Genomic DNA, 19,086 nt, shown 5'->3' with positions numbered 1-19,086 from the left:
CTTTATTGACACTTTCATATATTTCATAAAGCATACCAGCTTTGACTTGAAGTACATCTAGCTACTTTTACTGGTGCCAGACTTGCCTACAGGCTTTGGGTGGTGCACCTGCCAGGTAACTTCAATGTCCCTGTAAACTTTAAAGTCACAGAATCCTACCCTATGATGCTTAGGAGAAGCTAAGGCGCTCGAACTGTAGGCAACTAAATAGTGGCAGATTTGTGATTACAACTCTGGTCCCGCAGAAAAATCGATCAATAGTAGACTTGATAAATCAAGGTAAATGTATACAGTAGTAATGTTACAGCATAAGAGAGGGTTTTACGTTTAGAAATGGAAAGATATAGAGCTATCAATTAAAATATGTATTGAGAGCTTGTTGAAATAAAAAGAACCAAGTTGCACAATATTATGTGGCGTTAAATGATTTTTACAAAAATACAGACTTCTGAAAACACGTTTTTAAGTTTATTTATTTTGAGAGAGACAAGAGACAGCGTGAGCAGATGAGGGGCAGGCAGAGAGGGAAAGGGAGAGAATTCTAAGCAGGCTCCTTGCTGCCAGTGCAGAGTCTAACTTGGGCCTCACCAACCGTGAGATCATGACCTGAGTCGAAATCAAGAGTCAGACACTGGGGCACCTGGAGCGTCTGACTCTTGATTTCGGCTCAGGTCATGATCTCATGGTTCATGGGATCACGCCCCACATTGGGCTCCAAGCTGATAGCACAGAGCCTGCTTGGGATTCTCTCGCTCCCTCTCTCTGCCCCTCCCCTGCTTGTGTTCTCTCTTCTCTCAAAATAAATAAACTTAAAAAAAAAAAAAAGAATTGGAACACTTAACTGAGTCACCCAGGTGCCCCTATACTTTTAAAAATTAAACATGGACATGTACACCAGCTAGAGATAAATAGTATAAGACTGTCAATTCTCTCTATAGGGCTAGATTTTCCATTTTTTTTAATTAAGAAATTTTTTTTAATGTTTATTTATTTTTGACAGAGAGACAGAGGATGAGCGGGGGAAGGGCAGAGAGAGAGGGAGACATATCATCTGAAGCAGGCTCCAGGCTCTGAGCTGTCAGCAGGCTCGAACTCACACTGCGAGATCATGACCTGAGCCGAAGTCGGACGCTTAACCGACTGAGCCACCCAGGCGCCCCTAAGATTTTCCATTTTTTAAATATTTCTGTTACTGTTTGGATTTCTTATACCATGTTTGTACTACTTTTGCAACAAGAAAAATACTTAAGATTTGTAAAAAGAATAGGAAACAAACCCAGAAAACAAAACCCATTCAGGTGTCCTGTTTTCCTCTTGCTCTTTGCTCTTTGAAAATGCACAAGGGGAGGAGAGCAATGACAGAGCTGGAATCGTGGGGGAAGGGCCGGTATCATTTGCCACATCAATTACTGCTCTTCATGTTTCTCTGGATGGAAGTCAGGAGACGACAGTGATCTGAGCCATGGACCAGGAAGGCCAGAATGGACAGACAGAGAGAAGTTCTAGAAACAGCCAGCCATCTGAGGGGCAACCTATGACTTAAACCTCTGGCCTTCCACAAACATTTATGTTTCCCTGTGCCTCAGTTTCCTGATTTATACAAGTTTTCTAGTGTGCAGGGTCCCAGTGAGAAAGAAAACATGAAAATGATGTCTGTCCTCCTAGGCTAGGGAAGCCCATCTGTAGCACCAGCACTAAATAAACTCCAAGGTGGCTGTGAAAATGGCAATGCCATTCTATGTGGACAGTCAGCAAGCAAAGTGCATCTTGGGCAAGCACGAGAAAACTATTTACAGCCTGAGAAGGCCCCAGTGGCCCCTTCCAGAAACCTGATTACTCTGTTTATGACGACTCAGGCAGCCAAGGATAAAGTGCCTCTGCTCTGTCAAATGGCAAAGCGTAAGTGAAAGTGAAAACCACTCTCTGGGGACCCTGGGGTGGCAGGGACAGACACAAGTCCCTCCCTCCCCCCAGCATACAACTGTCAGTTTAGTGCCCCATCTCTGCCAACAATAAACATGGAAATGAAAGGCTCACACTCCCCACGGAGCTGACGGAAGCGTACATTCAGCCAAGCCTAGGGTTGATGGAGGTGGTCGATGGGCTTTTGGGTGCTTTTAGATTTTGTAGCAGTGCAGAGACCTTCTAAAAGCTCATTCCCAAAGCCCTGGGTCAATTTGTTTTCCTGCTTGAAAACAGGGAGCTTTAGAGACAGCAACTGCTCTTTGCTCTACAAATATTATAATGGTGGAGTCCTGGCTGGTTCTGGCTTTACTCAACCAAATGCATTTCTGAAAAGATGTCTGTAAGTAGAATGGGACCGAAAAAGCCCGGCACAGAACCAGAAAACATTTCTGGAGGAAAAATGCATCAAAGCTTTTATGGGTTTTGTATGAGGGTTGGGAGGCGGATAATGGAGGAATTTTCCCTGTCCTCATGAAATATTTCTTATCCATTTGAATTTTCACAAAGAGTATGAATTATGCAAGCAGAAAAAAGAGTAGAGATGTATATGCAAAAGGAGCCCACTGGCCACTCCTCCAGCCTCACAAAGTGTCTTTTGGTAACAGAGTAATTACCCTTTGATGTATTCGTTTATCTTTGGAGGTCAGGACTTGTAGGCAGAAAAAAGAATCAATAATTTCTCTGAAGGACTCCCCTGCTACTTAACTGAGCCTTGCAAAGTATCTTTCTGTAGCCAATTAATCAGCTCTTCACTTCTCAGCTTCTCTTCAAATGTCAGTATTTGTGTATTTCCAGTTCTCCTAAAGACAGACACAAGCGCATTCGACGGACCAGAATCAGGTAGAAGAATGTGCCCATCCAGGCACTGATGATACAGGGACTGGTTGGGGCAGCCATTGTTCTTGTCCCCTAGATGTCCTGGGGAAGGCTCATGTGACGAACAAGACCTCACAGAACTTATAAGACCAGTCAGGTGATGACTCTCCCCTTCACTGGATCTGTAGAAAATGTCTCCAAACAGCTCATCTTGGGGGACACTGTCACAGTACAGAATTTGGGTGCCAGGTCTCACTGGTCTCCTTGCCTTGCTCCATGGCCGATGTCTAGCTGAGGCCCGAGAAGTCACTGCCATCCTCAAGGCAGATTCAGATCCCACTGAGCAGCGTGTAGAGTGGAAGCGGATAGAGGGGAGAGGAGTGGGCTTGCTAAAGAGAGACTCATAGCAAGGAAGGAAACTCAGAAACCCTCAAAAGGCAGCAGCAGGGCTTGATGGTTACAAGGGAGGCACCTAGAGTCAGGTCACCTGGGTTCAAATCCCAGCACTTCCATTAAAGCCATCAGCTATAAGACTTTAAGCAAAGCACTTAGTCTCTCTGTGCCTTGGTTTCCCCACCTCACAGGGCTGTCTGGATTAAACGAGAAAATACAAACGAAGATGCTAAGAAATTAGTAAGCACTGTATAAATGTTAGCCATCGTCATCAGCATCAGCCTACAATGGCCTGAGGTCCCCATCTCCTGCTGGCTGCCAGTGCAGAAAGCAAAGTGTTCCTTGTGTTGCTCCTCCTCAGGCTCAAGCCGGATGAACTCCCATCTCCAGGCGTTTGGAGGAAGCTGCACTCAGAGCTTCTGAGTATTAACACGAATTATCGTGAATCATTATCAACACATATCATCAGATCGCTTGTGCCTGTGGCATGAGGAAGAAGAGTGCTTCCATGGGAGCCTGGCCATGTCTCTAGAGGAAGCAGACATGACCACAGGAATTACCAGACGGATCTGTGCAGGAGAAACACCACATACTGAGACTTGCCCAAGGTCACAGGGGTTCTCCCCTGGGCCGGCCATGGCTGTGGGGCAGTCACGTGACGACGTGGCCTGGGACAGGATAGGTTCCCACGAGCGGTTAAAAGGATTTGCTGCTTAGTAACAGCCATTGGTGCTCCTTACACACTGTGCAGCTAGCACGTCACTGTCCATCCGTGTCACGTTCAGTCCTCGTGACCGCTTTGGTCTGCCCTCAGCCTCGCTCCCACCTTTGGGCTCTGAACACCCATCAGGAGGCTCTACTCGGATGGTGTGAGTGTTCCGAGATTTGAGGCATCATCAAAACGGTCAATTACACAAGTCTGGTAAGAACACAGCTGTTTGCTTTACTTTCAAAAGTCTTTATTAGGGGAGTTATTGTCCCCATTTGAAAGGGAGCCTCAGCGTAATGAAGTGACTTGCCCGCAGCCACTGAGCCTGTGTGCTCCAGAGTAGGGTTTGAACTCAGGTCTCTTGGCTCCACATCCGCAAGAAAGGGCTTCTTGTTCCCTGGTCAGTGCCGGAGGGTGGGGTTGGGGCACGGGACACACGCAGAGGAGTCGTCCTGCTCTCGCTTCTCCTCTGCCGCTCAGTCCCTTCCCCTTTACAAAGGGGCTCAGTGGACATCGGCTCGCTTTCCCTGCCCAGATCCCTGGCCCACCTCTCACTGCCTGCCCATCTGGTCACAGTCCCCTTCCCCTCCGTGCTGAGAACTCAGAGCAGGGTTTTGGGCACAGACACGCCACAGTGGGAAACAGACGCCGGGGTGGGGGTGGTGCTGGAGCCGCCCACACCCCTGTCCAGACACAAGGTCAAAGACAAATGACAGGCCTTACTACCCTCCCGGGACTGACCCAAAGCTGCACCGATTGGGCGTGGCCCTCAGCGCGGTGAGCGCAGAGAGGGAAACCACAAAATTCTCTTTCACCAAAACGTGCGTGGGCTTCCAGCCCAGAGCTCTGTCTCAGGGCGCTTCTCCTGTTAAACATCACACACAGCCAGACACACGCAAACAGAAATCTCCGCCCAGGCAGGCCTCCCCACTCACTCATCCCCGGGGGGGCCTAACGCCTACACTTCTCAGCCTGCCCTTCCGAAGCTCTGCATGAACACCCCCACACATGGAGGGGATGGCACTCGAGCTCGTGCTCACTCGTCGCATGAGGAGAAAGAGGATACAACCGCTCGCACCACAAACTGAAAGAAATCCAGGCATGGCCACGAACACACACACACGCGCCCTCTGGCAGGGCTGGGCCACACATTTTGTTCCACAGTCGGTTCTGGTTCTGCCTCTCCCACCTCCCTCCACATGTTCTGGAGTAGAAGCTTCTGGAGGAAGAGGCTACATGTGGTGACCAAACAGAAAAACCAAGAGGAAAGGGAAATTATCACAATAAGTAGGCAAAGGGGGAGTGAAGCTTTTGAGTTTGAGGGACTGGAGAGCATGTTGTAGAGAGAGAGAAATGAAAACACAACTAAAACAAGGATTTCACAGAAGCAACTATTTCCCCAAGGGGCCAACAAATCCCATCACTGCATGGTCCTTACTTTCAAACACATTTTCTCTTTCTGGTTCAACTTCCAGAATTACCCATCATAGGAAATAATCCACGTGAATAAAATCGCGAAAAGTCTTACACACACACATACATACAAAAGCTCAAACCTTTTTTCCCCCTTAAACCAATGCTGAATGCTAGAAAGTCTATGTGTGCTTTCGATTTTAACAACGCATGTCAGTTTTGTGTGTGTGTGTTTCAATGCTAGCTGGACTGAAGAAAACACCCATTGACCTCTGCCCACAGGACCCGGTTTCCTGCCCTACACAAAGCCGCATCTGTGCCAACTTGATCCCAGCATCCTTTGCACCTCTACACCCAGGAATAGCGGGTGACACAAATGCTTTGATGATGACTATGACAGTGGAGAACATGCTTCTGTACTCACGTTTGTCCCCGGGGAAGCCGAAGGAAATGCAGGATTTGACTGAGCAAATGACCTTGCTGGAATGGCCGCATACGATGATCCAAGGTTTGAGGCATAATCTAAATGATAAATTACACCAAGTGTGTGAAATCCTAGTCATTTGCTTTACCTTCAAAAATCATGATTAAGATGGGGGCACCCGGGTGGCTCAGTTGGTTAAGCATCCGACTCTTGGTTTCGGCTCAGGTCATGATCTCGTGGTTCTTGAGTTCAAGCCCCACCCTGTTAGTGCAGACTCTGCTTGGGATCCTCTCTCTCTCTCCCTCTCCCGTACTTGTACTCTCTCTCTCTCAAAATAAATAAACTTTATTTTTTTAAAAAAAGTCATGATTAGGATGTAAATTGGAAGAAAAAAATTAAAATTTCCTCTCAATACATTGATTAGTGATTGGTGTGATTTTACCCCTGGGCATGTTGGTAACCAACAAAGCTTTATGTCCCTAAGAGCCTAGAGCGTAGGCCAATACATTTTAGTGTCTTGGGATCTGTCTGCTATACACACACACACACACACACACACACACACACACACACGGCACATCAGGGAAGTTTGGCTATTAAGGATGTGACATAGTAAGCCTTTGGGAAGTTGGTTTCTGCTTCAAGTGGCTGACCTGAAGGGCCTTACTCACCTTCAGAGTTCCCAGCAGGATTATAAACGGCTGTGCTGTTGGGAGAGGCACCCAGCGTTCCCTCTGCTGAACCGAGTATACACCGGATGCCAGCACTGGAGAGAGGTGGAAAAGGGGAACCAGTAACTCAATAAGTTAAACGAAGAATTACCATAGGACCCAGAAATTCCACTCCCAGCCAAAGGCCCAAAATAGTTAAAAATAAATGTTCAGGGTCACCTGGATGGCTCAGTCGGTTAAGCATCTGACTCCTGATCTCTGATCAGGTCATGATCTCACAGTTCATGAGATTAAGCCCTTCAGTGGCTTAGAATCCTCTTCTTCTCTCTCTCTCTGCCCTTCCCATGCTCTCTCTTTCTCTCTCTCTCTCAAAATAAATGAACTTAAAAAAAATGTTCAAACACTTGTACATGAATGTTCATATTAGCACTATTCACAATAGCCAAAAGGTGAAAAAACAACCTAAATATAGATCAAAAGATGAATGGATAACCACAATGTGGTAATATACATATAATGGGATATTATTCAGCCATAAAAATGTGGTAAATACCACAACATAGATGAACCCTGAAAATATTTTGCTAAGTGAAAAAAGCCAGCAATCAAAGGCCCTATTATTAAATGGTTCCATTTGCACAAAGTGTCCAGAAGAGGCAAATCCATAGGGACAGAAAGCAGATTAGTGGTTGCCAGTCTACAAGGGAGGGGGAAAGGGAATGAGCACTTAATGGGTATGGGGTTCGGGGGTAATGAAAATGTTCGGGAACCACATAGTGGTGATATCTGCACAACCTTGTGACTCTGCTAAATACCACTGAACTGTACCCTAAGTTGGTTAAAATGGTGAGTCTTACGTGACCTTTACCGCAACAAAAAAAGAGGGAGCCGGAAAAGGGAGACCCTTATGAAATTAGTTTTTGAGTTGCAATCAAATATACCTAAAATTTGCCATCATAACCATTTCTAAGTGTACAGTTCAGAGGCATGAAGCACATTCATACTGTTGTGCAGCCGTCCCCACCGTCCAAGTCCAGGATTCTTCGTCTTGCAAACCGGAAACTGCCCCCATTAGAAAACAAACACCCCTCTTCCCTTGCCTGAGCCCCTGGCTGCCACCATTCTACTTTCTGACTCTTGCAGCAACTCCTGTAAGCGGAATCATCCAGTACGTGTCCGTTTGTGACTGGCTTACCTCATGGACGACAATGTCCTCAAGGTTCAGCCATGTGTCGCTTCATGTGTCAGAAGTCCCTTTCCTCAGGCTGAATGATATTCCAGCGTAGGGATATAACACATTGTTTACCTATTCATCTGTCGGTGGACATTTGGGTTACTTCCACCCACTGGTTATTGTGAATAAGAAAGGGGAGCCTTTGGAATGTGCTCATTTCAGATCACTTCACTCCAGCCGGTTGGTCACACCCTAGGTCATGTGACCTCTTCTCTGCCCGCGTTACCACAGCCCCCTGCTTACTGGTCTGCCCACAACCCGCTCCTGTCTATTCTCAGCCCAGCAGCCAAGGCCCCACTCACTGGAGCCAGAGGGCACCACTCCTTTGTTCAGCCCTCACTCTCAAAGCAAAACAAAAGTCCTCACAACAAGCCCAGGAGCTCAGGACCAGGCCCTGGCACGTCTCTGGCTCCTCACTCCAGTACTCTGCTCTGGTCACACTGCTGCTGCCTGAGCATCCCAAAGCCACATCAAGTTTCCAACTTGCTGTTCCCTCTGCTGGGGGTACATGTCCGCCAGACGGCCAGGGGCTCATTCCCCACCTCCTGAGGTATCCTCACTGAGGCCTTGCCTCGGCCACCCTATTTAAAGACCAGGGGCTCCTGGGTGGCTCAGCTGGTTAAGCGTCCGACTCTTGATCTCAGCTCAGGTCATGATCTCATGGTTCGTGGGATCAAGCCCCGCACTGACAGTGGGGAGCCTGCTTGGGATTCTCTCCCTCTCTCTCTGCCCCTGCCCTCCTCTCTCTCTCAAAATAAATAAACTTTTAAAAAAAGCAATAAAATAAAATGCAAGGACCAGCCCCTGCAAGTGCACATGTGTATACACACATGCTTCCTGCCCCTGCCCTGACGCTGTTTTCTGCTTAGGATTTACCACCAGGGATGCTATATAATTCACTTGCTTATTTTCTTTATCATCTGCTTCCCGCCCCCCAACCCCCACCGTTAAGTATAAGCTCCTTGAGGACAGGGTCATTTTCCTGTTTTGTTCTCTGTTTCCCCAGCACCTAAAACAGAATGTGACACACAGTAGGTGCTCAGTGATTACCTGCTGAACACACGCACGGACCTGTTCTCTCGGCCAGCACTTACTTTTCAGAGAAGACCAGGCATTTCTGAGCGTGTAGTTTCCCTTTCACATGAAGCTCCCAGTCCTAGACCGGAAGGAAAGGAAAAATGACTGAAGCAGAAACTGAGTCCATGAGAAGGTAAGGGATGAGTGCAGGCTTCCCCATCAGGCAGGAGGCTCAGAGCCCAGAAACTGGACCAACCCTGCAAACACATCTCCCTCTGCTCCTCCTCTCCCTCCTGGCTCCTCTCCATACCTGCCTTCCCATCTAGCCCTCACTCCATCGGCCAGACCCGCATATCCCTCGCTCATCGTGGACAGAAGCCCGGAATCCCAAGTCGGGTTCTCTCCTCCTCTCTCCGGGCACCCTTAGTCCCATGGCACCTCCCACCTCCCACTCCCTCCCTCCTCCCCCAGAGAGACCCCACCCATTTCTACGTCTGGTTGGGAAAATCTGAGCTGCAAAGCCTTAAGAAAGGCTTATGAGACGAAATCCACCATCGCCTCCCAGTGTCAGCCAGCCCCCTCCCCGTGGGTGACAGGGATGCACCTGCACAACGTGACCCAAGCAGAGGTGAAGGACACACTGTGGTGTGACTTCCATTACATGGGAATCACTATGCTCTGCAGATGGGATGAGAGAAGAGAGGCAGCACAGCCCAGTGCTCAAGTGGCACCGGTTCTGGGAGAGCGAGACCCGTGTTGGAATCTCCACTCTGCCACTCTCTAGCTATGGGGCCCTGGGCAAGTCCTTTCCTCTCTCTGGGCCTCGGTTTTCTCATCTGCAACATGAGAATAATAATAGTATCTACCTCCCAGGATTACTGTTGACATATGGAAAGGATTTAATATATGTTAGCTGTCCGAATCATTATTGCTCTGGAGTATTTCACTGCATCACTAACACGTTTTGGCGGGGGGTGGGGGCATGGATTTATACTATAATGAACCTTTGCTTAAGGGGCCCAAAGCGTATTACAACCACTGGGAAGGTACGATGAGGCCCCATCTCCGTCTTGCAGATGGGAAGCTGAGGCACTCTACAAAATGTGTCCAGATCTCACCTGAGAGGTGCTCTCTTACCCTCATCCAAAATTCTTCCAGCGTTTTCCTCCCCTTCCATACTCAGTACAATGTACTCTGGGCATACCTCGCAGGAAGAGTCCTCCTCAAGGAGGCAGGAGACCAGGCCTTGAGTCCCTTCTCTGTCACCCAGGTGGGGTCACCTGATCCCCGACTCAGCCACAGCTTTCTCATCCATAAACATGGGAAAGAATCTCTTCCTTGCCTTAAAGCAAGGGACTGGCCCTGATACATTTCTGAAATGAACTTTGGTTCTAACCCCTATAACTTTAATCAAGGGAACTGATGGCAAAATGCTGCTACCTAGTCCCCGACGGTGACAGTTCCTCGCTCTTGAGTAGCAAAGAGCAGGGTTGTGGCGGGGAGCACCCCCAGGCTCCAGCGGTGGCTCCCAGGCTATCTCGCAGGACTCACCTTCAAATCAAACACCTTCTTGTCGCAGATGCTACAGATGTGTGGGAGGTGAAGGGGAGCCACACCGTGAAAGTCATTCAGCTCATGAGCCTGCAGGGGCCGCACGGACAGCATCGCCTGCTCCTCCTTGGCCCGCCTCCGGGCACCGCTGAAACCCTGTTTGCTGTTGTTTAGCCGACCCCCAAAAGAAGGAGGGGTCCTGTCTGGGGTGGGCTCCTCGGGGTCATAGAGCTCATAGGGCTGGCTGGGGGGTGGAGGCCACAGGCTAGGGCCTGCTGTAAGATCGGGCTTGCTTTGGCCAGAGAATCCATGGGGGGTCTCCCATTGGCTGTTTGGACCCTGCAGCAGTGGACCTACCTCGCCTTTCATGCCCCCGGCCTGCTCGGCCGCAAATCCACCTGCCACATGCGACCCTTGGGAGTTGGGTCCGTAGAAGTCCTTGGGAAAGGCAGCTTGGCCATCTTGCCCTGAGTGGCTGTAGTGCCCTTCATAGGTCACATTGCCCGTGGTAGAGGCCGTGGCTGGCAGGAAGCTGGGCTGACTGTCTGTTTCAGAGCCATATGCCTGGCTGGAGTTGGCTTTGCCATACTCATAGAATCCCGCCGCAGCAGGGGCAGGCCCAGTCTTGCCAATGCCCAGGATGACTGCTGGCTGGGCAGGGGTCTGAGGCAGGACTCCACTGAAAGGATGCATCACCACGGCATTGGGGGGTTGGCTCACAGAGGGTACCGGGCCTCGCGTCTGGCCGGGGGGTGAGAAGGCAATGGCATTCGAGGGAAACCGGGCGCTGGGCACGGCCGCAGCATGTTGAGGCACCCCCGTATGGCTCTGGGGGGCGCTGATCACAGACGGATGCCTGAGCTGGTTGAAGAGAGGCTGGGACATGGCCACTTTGGAGAGGACTTGGTTCAGGACCGTGGCGGCTGCGGTATTGTTGGTGACAGCTGTCTGTGCCAGCTTCAGCCGGTGGAGGGTGAGCTGGGCTTGTAGCTGGGCCAGCTGGAGACTGGCAGGCGAAGGAAGCAGAGGGTTCGGGTTACTGACCGAGAACGGGTTCTTGTCCAGGAGCTTGGCGGCACTGCAGAAACACAAAAAGTCTAGATGCACAGCTAGTTTTCACCCAGGGAGCAAGGGGCTCTTTCTTTGCTCATCTGTGGTCCCCCCGTCTCATATAAAACCCAGGGCCCACCTATATATGAGTCTGCAAAAAGCCTGTACTCATGCATACATGTCAACGTTTTTAAAGCTCTGATGGAAAATTATTTTATGACAGAATGGTCAACCTCACTGCTAATCAGAGATACAAGCTATCACCATCAGAAAAAAAAATTTTTGCCTAGAAAAATAGCATTTTTTTTTTTTTTAGTATCATTCAGGACTGGAAAGATAAGGTGGAGTGGACACAATGGTATCGATAGTCTAGATCTGTGTGACTTTGTTAAAAGATAGTCTGGTCATATCTACTCATTACAACATACTCTTTGACCCAATAATTCAATTCTGTAAAACTATCCTAAGAAAATGAGCTAAAATGCAGACATAACTTGATGCCCAAAGATGTTTAATAATACTACATTATTCAAGAGTCCAAAGTTGAAAATTACAAATATCTGATAATGGGGGTGATGGGAGGGTTTAAACAAAGTACATTATGCTATACCTATATAACAAGATGTTAAGGAACCATTTACTATAGTAAATTTCTACTTTACTCTGTAATATTTAAGACCATTCAAAAAAGTACACCCAACACCAAGGTTAAGATAGAAAACATTCCAGCCCACTAAATCCCCCTTGGTATCTGTTCTCTCCATTCAAGCCCCACACCATCTTGCCAACGGTAGACACGGTTGTGAATTTGGTCAAGTCACTGTTTACAACAACAACAAAAAATTAGCGACAGGAGTAAATCCATATAGTCTACATGTGAAGTGAAAGAAAAAGCAGGCTATAAACTTGCATCCAGAGTATATCATGTGCATTTTTGTGCCAAACACATTTTCATCCTGATCCTCATTTCACATCCAAAAACAAGAATCAAGGTCCCTTCAACCCACTCTCAAACCCAACTGGCATGAGGAATAACACAAAAATTGCAAGCGAAGAATCTGAACTTGAAGTCGTCAGCAGTGCCAGGCTCTCACAGAAGCTTATTGTGGGGGTGCTCTGTCTGACATGTGCCTCTCATGGCAACTCTATTGGTTGGTTATGGGAACTCTGTTGGTTGGTTATGGTGTTTTCTTGACCAATATAAGATTGGATGTGTGGTTACCATGGTCAGGGCCCTTTTGTAAGACCACATTTTCTGTGTCTTCAGCTCCCCTTCTGGGTAGTGGGTAATCAGGGAAATGTGTTTGGGATGTGGATGAACTAGAATTCCCAGGACTTGTTAAAATGGGAAGAACAGGACTGTGCATTTGAAACTGGGATTACCATGGAGAACCCAGTCATACATTCAGTATGGGGAAGAAACTGCAAGGCAGGGACACTTCAGACAAGGTCCGCACTGTCATGGGTTCTATACAGAAGTCTGATGGAACAAGGAAAAGAGTCTGGGAGTGGGCACGGTGAGGAAAAAAGGGGAGATGTGAAAAGTGTGTGTCATGTCACAACCCTCCCACTTTGGAGACATTGCGAGGAAAGAGAGCTTCTGCTGAGGCCAGCACTTTGCACTGCTCTGAGAGAAAGGTGGGGCGCAGGGAGGAGGTGTGGAGGTGGTAGGGAGGAAAGGGAGCAGGAGAGAGCCTAACATTTACTGCACGCAATACTCCTGTGTGATCAATGCTCAGCCTGTCATCCCATTCGATATCTCCATCAGTCCTCCGGGGTAGAAAATGTTCACCCCAAATTTGCAAAGCAACAATCTAAAGCCAAGAGAGATTAGGTGACCTTCCCGTGAACACTCAACTGTTGGTGAATACAGGCGTGGGATTCAAACCCCAGCCAGGCTTTGAAAAGAAAAGAAGGGGCAGACGTGGTCAGGGATGCAGTTCTTCAGCTATCCCTGAGGACACCCTCTGCTCATGGGCTGCTCCATGGCTCTGTCTGAAGTGAGTTCTCAGAACATCAGGCACACCAACATTCAAATACAAGTGCAAAATACATGTCAGAGCCAGATAAAAATGATTCCGGATTACTCTTTCCCATTCTGTGAGAAATCGAGAACTTCTATCAGTCATTAAGGAGACATCATCTTCACCCAGCCGGCAGCCCTACTGTGCTCCCAGGACAGAACAGGTTGACTGCATTGGAAGATATTGGAGGCCTGGGGGAGTCACGGTTAAAGGTGATTACAGACCTTTCCTCCTCTGGGTAGTTGTGCTGGGTGCAGCCAAGCCTTGATGGCCCCAGTGTGGCCCAGGTACAAATCATGGCAGCCGCAGAGGTGGGGAGGCGCTAATGGTCTGCGAAGGTGAGACTACGAAGGGAAAGGAGGGTGGTCAAGAGTCTGATGATAGATTTCTACTCGTGTTGTATTAAGTAGCTGAGCTTTAGAAGAGCAATTAAGCTTAACTCAAAACCCTGCCCACACAGGGCCAACAGTTCCTACCAGGTTTGTCCACAACACAGCCAGTCCCTGCTAACAAGGCGATAATGAGGTGCCAATTTAGTTTCCATGACCAGGGTAAGACAAGGTTGGTTTTGTTTTTCCCAGAGAAGTCAGCTGTATTTTCTAAAACTGTGTTCCGGGCTGCAGGGAGCTCTCACAGGAGATGCCCCTTTGCCTCGGAAAGAACACACGAGGAAGAATGGTCTTTCCAACCAGGAAAGCCAACCTTGCTGGGTATTTGTAGGTCAGCCACAAGAAACAAGTGCTCTTCTGTAGTACGGCCCAGGTTACAGAAGTTACCCATTCAGATGCAACATGAAATGAGAAGTCTCACTTGATTTTCTTCCCAACATCTGCTGTGTCTAGCAAATTCAGATTGTCTCCAACCTTAACCAGCCTTAAGCAAAAGCGATTTCGCATGAATCATCAGAGCCAGATACCTCTTTTGAACTAAAGAGGCTTAAAAAGGAAAAGACACACCATCCTATTTAAAAGAAAGAAAGAGGGGTGCCTGGGTGACTCAGTCGGTTAAGCTTCTGACTTCGGCTCAGGTCATGATCTCACAGTTAGTGAGTTAGAGCCCCACGTCTGGCTCTGTGCTGACAGCCCAGAGCCTGGAGTTTGCTTCAGATTCTGTCTGTCCCTCTCTCTCTGCCTCCATCCTGCTTGCGCTCTTGTCTCTGTCTGTCAAAAATAAATAAACATTAAAAAAAATTAAAAGAAAGCAGAAAATAAAGCCCTAAAATCCTTAGCCTACAAAAGTTAATAACCTAAAATTCAGGTACCTATAACAATCATATTTCTAAGCCGAAAATTGGGCCATGTGATGGCTGGAACTAATGTCACCTTCTTATATTCCTGCTATCTGAGTCTGTCACTGTTACATCACTTAGCACACCTGGCTTTGTGTTAAAAATAATTGCTTATGGGGGTGTTTGCGTGGCTCAGTCAGTTGAGCCTCAGACTTCCGAATTCACTCAGGTCACGATCCCAAGGTCATAGGATCAAGCCCCACGGCCAGCACCTTACATGGTAAAGTGGACTTTGCAGATGTGATTAAGTTAAGGGTGATGAGATGGAGAGATTATCCTGGGCCCAATGTAATCACAAGAGTCCTTATAAAATGGAGGCAGGGGGATCAGAGTCCGGGAGAGAAGATACGAGGACAGAAGCAGAGGTGAGAGACCAAAGAAGATGCCACACTGCTGGCTCTGAAGATGGAGGAAGGGGCCATAAGGCAAGGAAATGAATTTCCCCTAAAGCCTCCAGAAGGAATCAGCCTTACTGTTACCTTAACTTTGGCCCAGTGAGACCGACTTTGGATTTCTGACCTCCAGGACTGTAAGATATGAAAGTTGTGTTGCTGTAAGCCACTAATTGTGTGGTAATATGTTACAGAAGCAACAGGAAACTAATATAATCCAGCAGGAAAATTAGATGTAAGAGAAGCTTCCACTCAGAGAGGCAGTGGTGGGGGTGGGGGGTATTGGCTGGATCTTACTGGTAATGAACAAACTCATGACCACCTCCCCCGGGGTCCTAGGAAGCACAGACCATCTGACTAGGTGTCCATCCCAAGACTCTGTGGCAATTCTTGCCGGGAGCCAGAAAAGCCCAGAGATCTCTTCCTTTTCAAAGTCAGCTTTCTTTACCCAGTTGCGTTAAGCTTTGAATTGCAGACTCTTAAGGATCAAATCATCCTCTCACCCCCAGAACAAAGACAGAAAGTGATCTGCCCAAAGCCAACTAGCTGGGTAGCAGTAAGACCTTAGTGAGAACCCAGATCATCCAAACCAGCTTCTAGTGCTTGACAGAAAAGCCTTACCTCTGAAAGCCCTAAATAAGTCCCAGAACTATCTATTTCACCAAATTATCATCTCCACCCACGTTTATCTCCCTGCCCTGTTCAGAGAGATACTGACTACCTTTGATAAGCAAGGCACTCCCTGAGCACCAGGGAGACATAAAGCTACAGGCCCCTTCTAGAACCCCCATAAGCCCTGCACAGGGGATAGCAAGGGAGGGGGTGGGGGCAAGGTTCTCTGCATCTGCCACATTTCTTCCCCTAAACCTGTACAGTGATACAGTTTGCAGCCAAGGAGTTGAACCACGGACCAGGGAGCAGGGAGTGCCACACGGGGAGTTATGTAGTCTGGGCATCTGGCACAGAGCTGGAACCGCCTATCACTCAGCACAGCCACTGTGACTCACCCAGGCCTCTGCAAGGCTAACTGCCCCCAGGGACGAGGTTGCCTTTCTGAGCCATTCACTGTTAGGAAGAATCCTCGGTGCATAATTACATCAAAAACGTGGGCTCCAGGCTCACTTAGACAGCTTTTTTAAATTAAAGCAGCATTTCTCTCAAGAGTTGTAAAAATAAAATACAACATAAAGGAAAACTAGTTGCCTTTAAATGCCAGGATATTTAGGAGAACCAGATGAAAACTGTTTCTAATGGTTTAATTCCGTAGTGTTGAAAGGATGGGCAACATATTGTGTTCACTGGGAGAGCAAAACAGCTGTCTCGGTTTGAAAATGCTCATTATTTGTCCCAAAGCTCTTTCATATGTTATTCTGAGTCCCAAGCAGGATGCAATGATGGATTAGTATTTGTGCACAAGGAGTGAGGCAGGGCCGTTCCTCGGTTCAAGTCAGGGACGGTCCTGAAAATTCAGCAAGATTTTTGTGACATAATCCATCCGGTTCTGAAAGTAAGGGAGAGCAACCAAGACGCGGGCAAGGGGCTGTTGGGCCTCTGCTCAGAAAGAGTCCTTCAAAGGGGCCAATGGGGCATTTATGTGTTTGTTCATACAGCCCACATGGATGGAGTGTCTGTTATGTGCCAGGCAATGAAGCTAGGTGGTGGGGATCCAGAGATGAACAAAGACAACGTTCCTGAGATCGCAGGGGAGACAGAGCAACACAGAGGGTGTTGAGTATTCTGAAACCGCCTAAGCACAAAAACAGTAAGGCACAAGAGGAAGTGGTTCAAGCCTCAGACGTCTTAGAGAAATGTAGTAAGTGAAAGAAAAGGCTGTCTCAAGGGCTGTCCCCGAACTCTGAACAAAGACAAACATTCTGGACTAACTGATCTAGCTACAGATGCAAAGATGCATCCACTGTTGGTGAAAGGTAGCTGTAGGGTGAACTGTGGTCGGAGACTCAGGCTTCCACCTGCCTCTTACTGGTTGTATGGGTTGTATGATGGGGGAACATCGCTCGATTTTTCTGACACTCAGAATTTTCTCATCTACAAAATGGGACGGTAATCTCTACCCAATGTGACACAAACCCGGGCAATCAGAGCCCCTGGCCATAATGACTGGCTCAAGGATGGACACTCCCTGACATTTTGTTGGAACTTCTGGAAGACAGGCACTCTTTGGTCCTGCCATGACTGAGTTGCTATACTGGTTGAATTTAAGGCACCACTTAAGGAAAACCTGCCTGAGAATAAAGCCGACCCAAAGACACTGGCCCGGGAACAGCGGCACGGGCAGCTCCTGAATGACCTCATAGGGATTCTTGGAGCCAGTATCCCCTGCATCTGCTTGGCCATTTCTGTACAAGAATCAATGCATTTCCTTTATTTGCTTAATAAAAGTAATGTAATAAGAAAGCCAACCTACCTGAACGTCTGTTTTTAATCCAGATGGTTCCCCTCCATGGCACCACGTTGACTCAAGAGTTCCCTGTCACTCTCCAGTTTCCTCTACACAGTGGACTGACCATAAGGCCCCAGCAGTTGGAGCTCCAGGGTCACTGCAGGGGAAACTTGGGCAGCCACTTTGGTGCGATTATCTTCCGACCAGAGACACCTGCTTCTTGGAAGTTTGAGACACAGAATGCTCCTCCCTTCTTGGTGGAATAGGAGCCTGTACCATGGTCAGTAGGCCAGGGTGTGAATGGGGTGCACGAGTAAAGTCCCCACAAGGGCACGGGATACACAACAACCTTTTATAGGTACACAGATCCAGCTCCGGCCACACAGGTGCTCCTGTGAGCAGGGGATATAATGCCGTGACCCTCACCAGGGGACAGTTTCTAGCTGACTGAAACACCATTTTGTTTCCCAGCACCTAATGGGCCATTTCTGCTACACTAAGAGCTGGCTTTATAAAAGGCATTAATTATCCTGTTAGGAGAAAAGAATCATTATTAAAAATACAATGGTTCTTAGTCTTCATTCATGTGGAGCAAAGGAGGGTATAGAGTGAGTGCCAATTGGGCTGTGGACTGCCTTGTGGGACACGGGGGTAGGAATCAGGCATCGTGAGTTCTAGACATAACGTGAGGCTTGTCAGCTGGGTCACAGTGGACAACAGACTCCAGCCTCGGTTTCCTCAACTCTAAAAAGAGAAGTCACAATCTTTTCTTGTTTACGTTATGAGGATTGACATGGGATTAAGTAAAGAGTTGCCAGACCCCTCTGCAAACTGTTAGGTGCTGTACAGATGTCCAGAACATTATTGGAAAGAGAACATTCTCTGTGTGATCACAACACACCCTTCCCTTTCTGAAAACATTCCTCTACAGAGGAAGTAATATTGTCACTCAAGTCCTTGCAGATCATCTCATTGCCACTAGGATTCGGGGTGGGATGAGTTAAAATCAGTTCAGCCATATTTATGGAGTAGCAGCCATATCAATATGATTGTGCTCTGCATTCTGGAGGAGGCAGGGATGGGAAGGAGCACTGCCCAGAGGCTGAGGGCACAGGTTTCAGAGTTTGTGTCAAAATGGGTTGGAATTCCAGTTTGCGACTTGTAAACTGGGGGCTAGGGGCAAATACTTAATCCTCTCTCACCCTCAAGGTCCTCATTGTTAAAGCTGGGATGGCTACGCCTGAGCAACGGGCTTGTCCTGAGAGTTGTGCCTAAATTGTTCTTCGTAGTTCCTAGCATACAGTAAGCATTCACTAAACAATGTATCAGTGACCGTTACTGCTACTAGTCTTTCTACCATCGTCATAGCCCTGGGCATCACTATTACCATCACGGTCGCTACTGCCATTGCCGTCACCATTACGACCCCCTACTGTCATCACCATTACCATCACCATTATCAATATTACCATCACCATTATCAATATTACCATCACCATTACCATCACCATTATGATTGCCATTACCATCACTAATAATATCTCCATCACCGTTGCCATCACCGGCATCATCAGTGCACATGGCAGGTGAGCTCTGCCAGGGCAGACAGATAGAGATGGAAGAGGAAAACTCAGAGAGATGTAAATATGGAGAGGAGGGAAGTAAAAACAAGGGTGGACACCCGCTGAGAGAAGAAGCAGGAGTGTGGATTGGGACTTGGGGAGAACAGAGAGAGCTA

At 48.0% G+C, this 19,086-nt stretch overlaps 1 protein-coding gene across 1 annotated transcript in view; it reads right to left on the bottom strand.

The window, feature by feature from the left end:
* The window catches only part of RBM20 (RNA binding motif protein 20), a 59,059-nt gene extending 40,254 nt beyond the window's left edge, over positions 1-18,805 (bottom strand). Inside the window, exons 1-5 of the mRNA XM_042907803.1 lie at positions 18,706-18,805; positions 10,194-11,302; positions 8,720-8,781; positions 6,392-6,486; positions 5,721-5,818 (exon numbers count right to left, since the gene is read on the bottom strand). Of these exons, the coding sequence (XP_042763737.1) occupies positions 5,721-5,818; positions 6,392-6,486; positions 8,720-8,781; positions 10,194-11,302; positions 18,706-18,805 (1,464 nt within the window). The remainder of the gene's footprint in view (positions 1-5,720; positions 5,819-6,391; positions 6,487-8,719; positions 8,782-10,193; positions 11,303-18,705) is intronic.
* Between the last annotated feature and the right edge of the window lie 281 nt (positions 18,806-19,086).

This window comes from Panthera leo, chromosome D2, assembly GCF_018350215.1.
Source record: "Panthera leo isolate Ple1 chromosome D2, P.leo_Ple1_pat1.1, whole genome shotgun sequence".
Taxonomy (NCBI): domain Eukaryota; kingdom Metazoa; phylum Chordata; class Mammalia; order Carnivora; family Felidae; genus Panthera; species Panthera leo.
The sequence above is the reverse complement of the archived record's forward strand: the minus strand, read 5'-3'. Positions and strand labels throughout refer to the sequence as shown.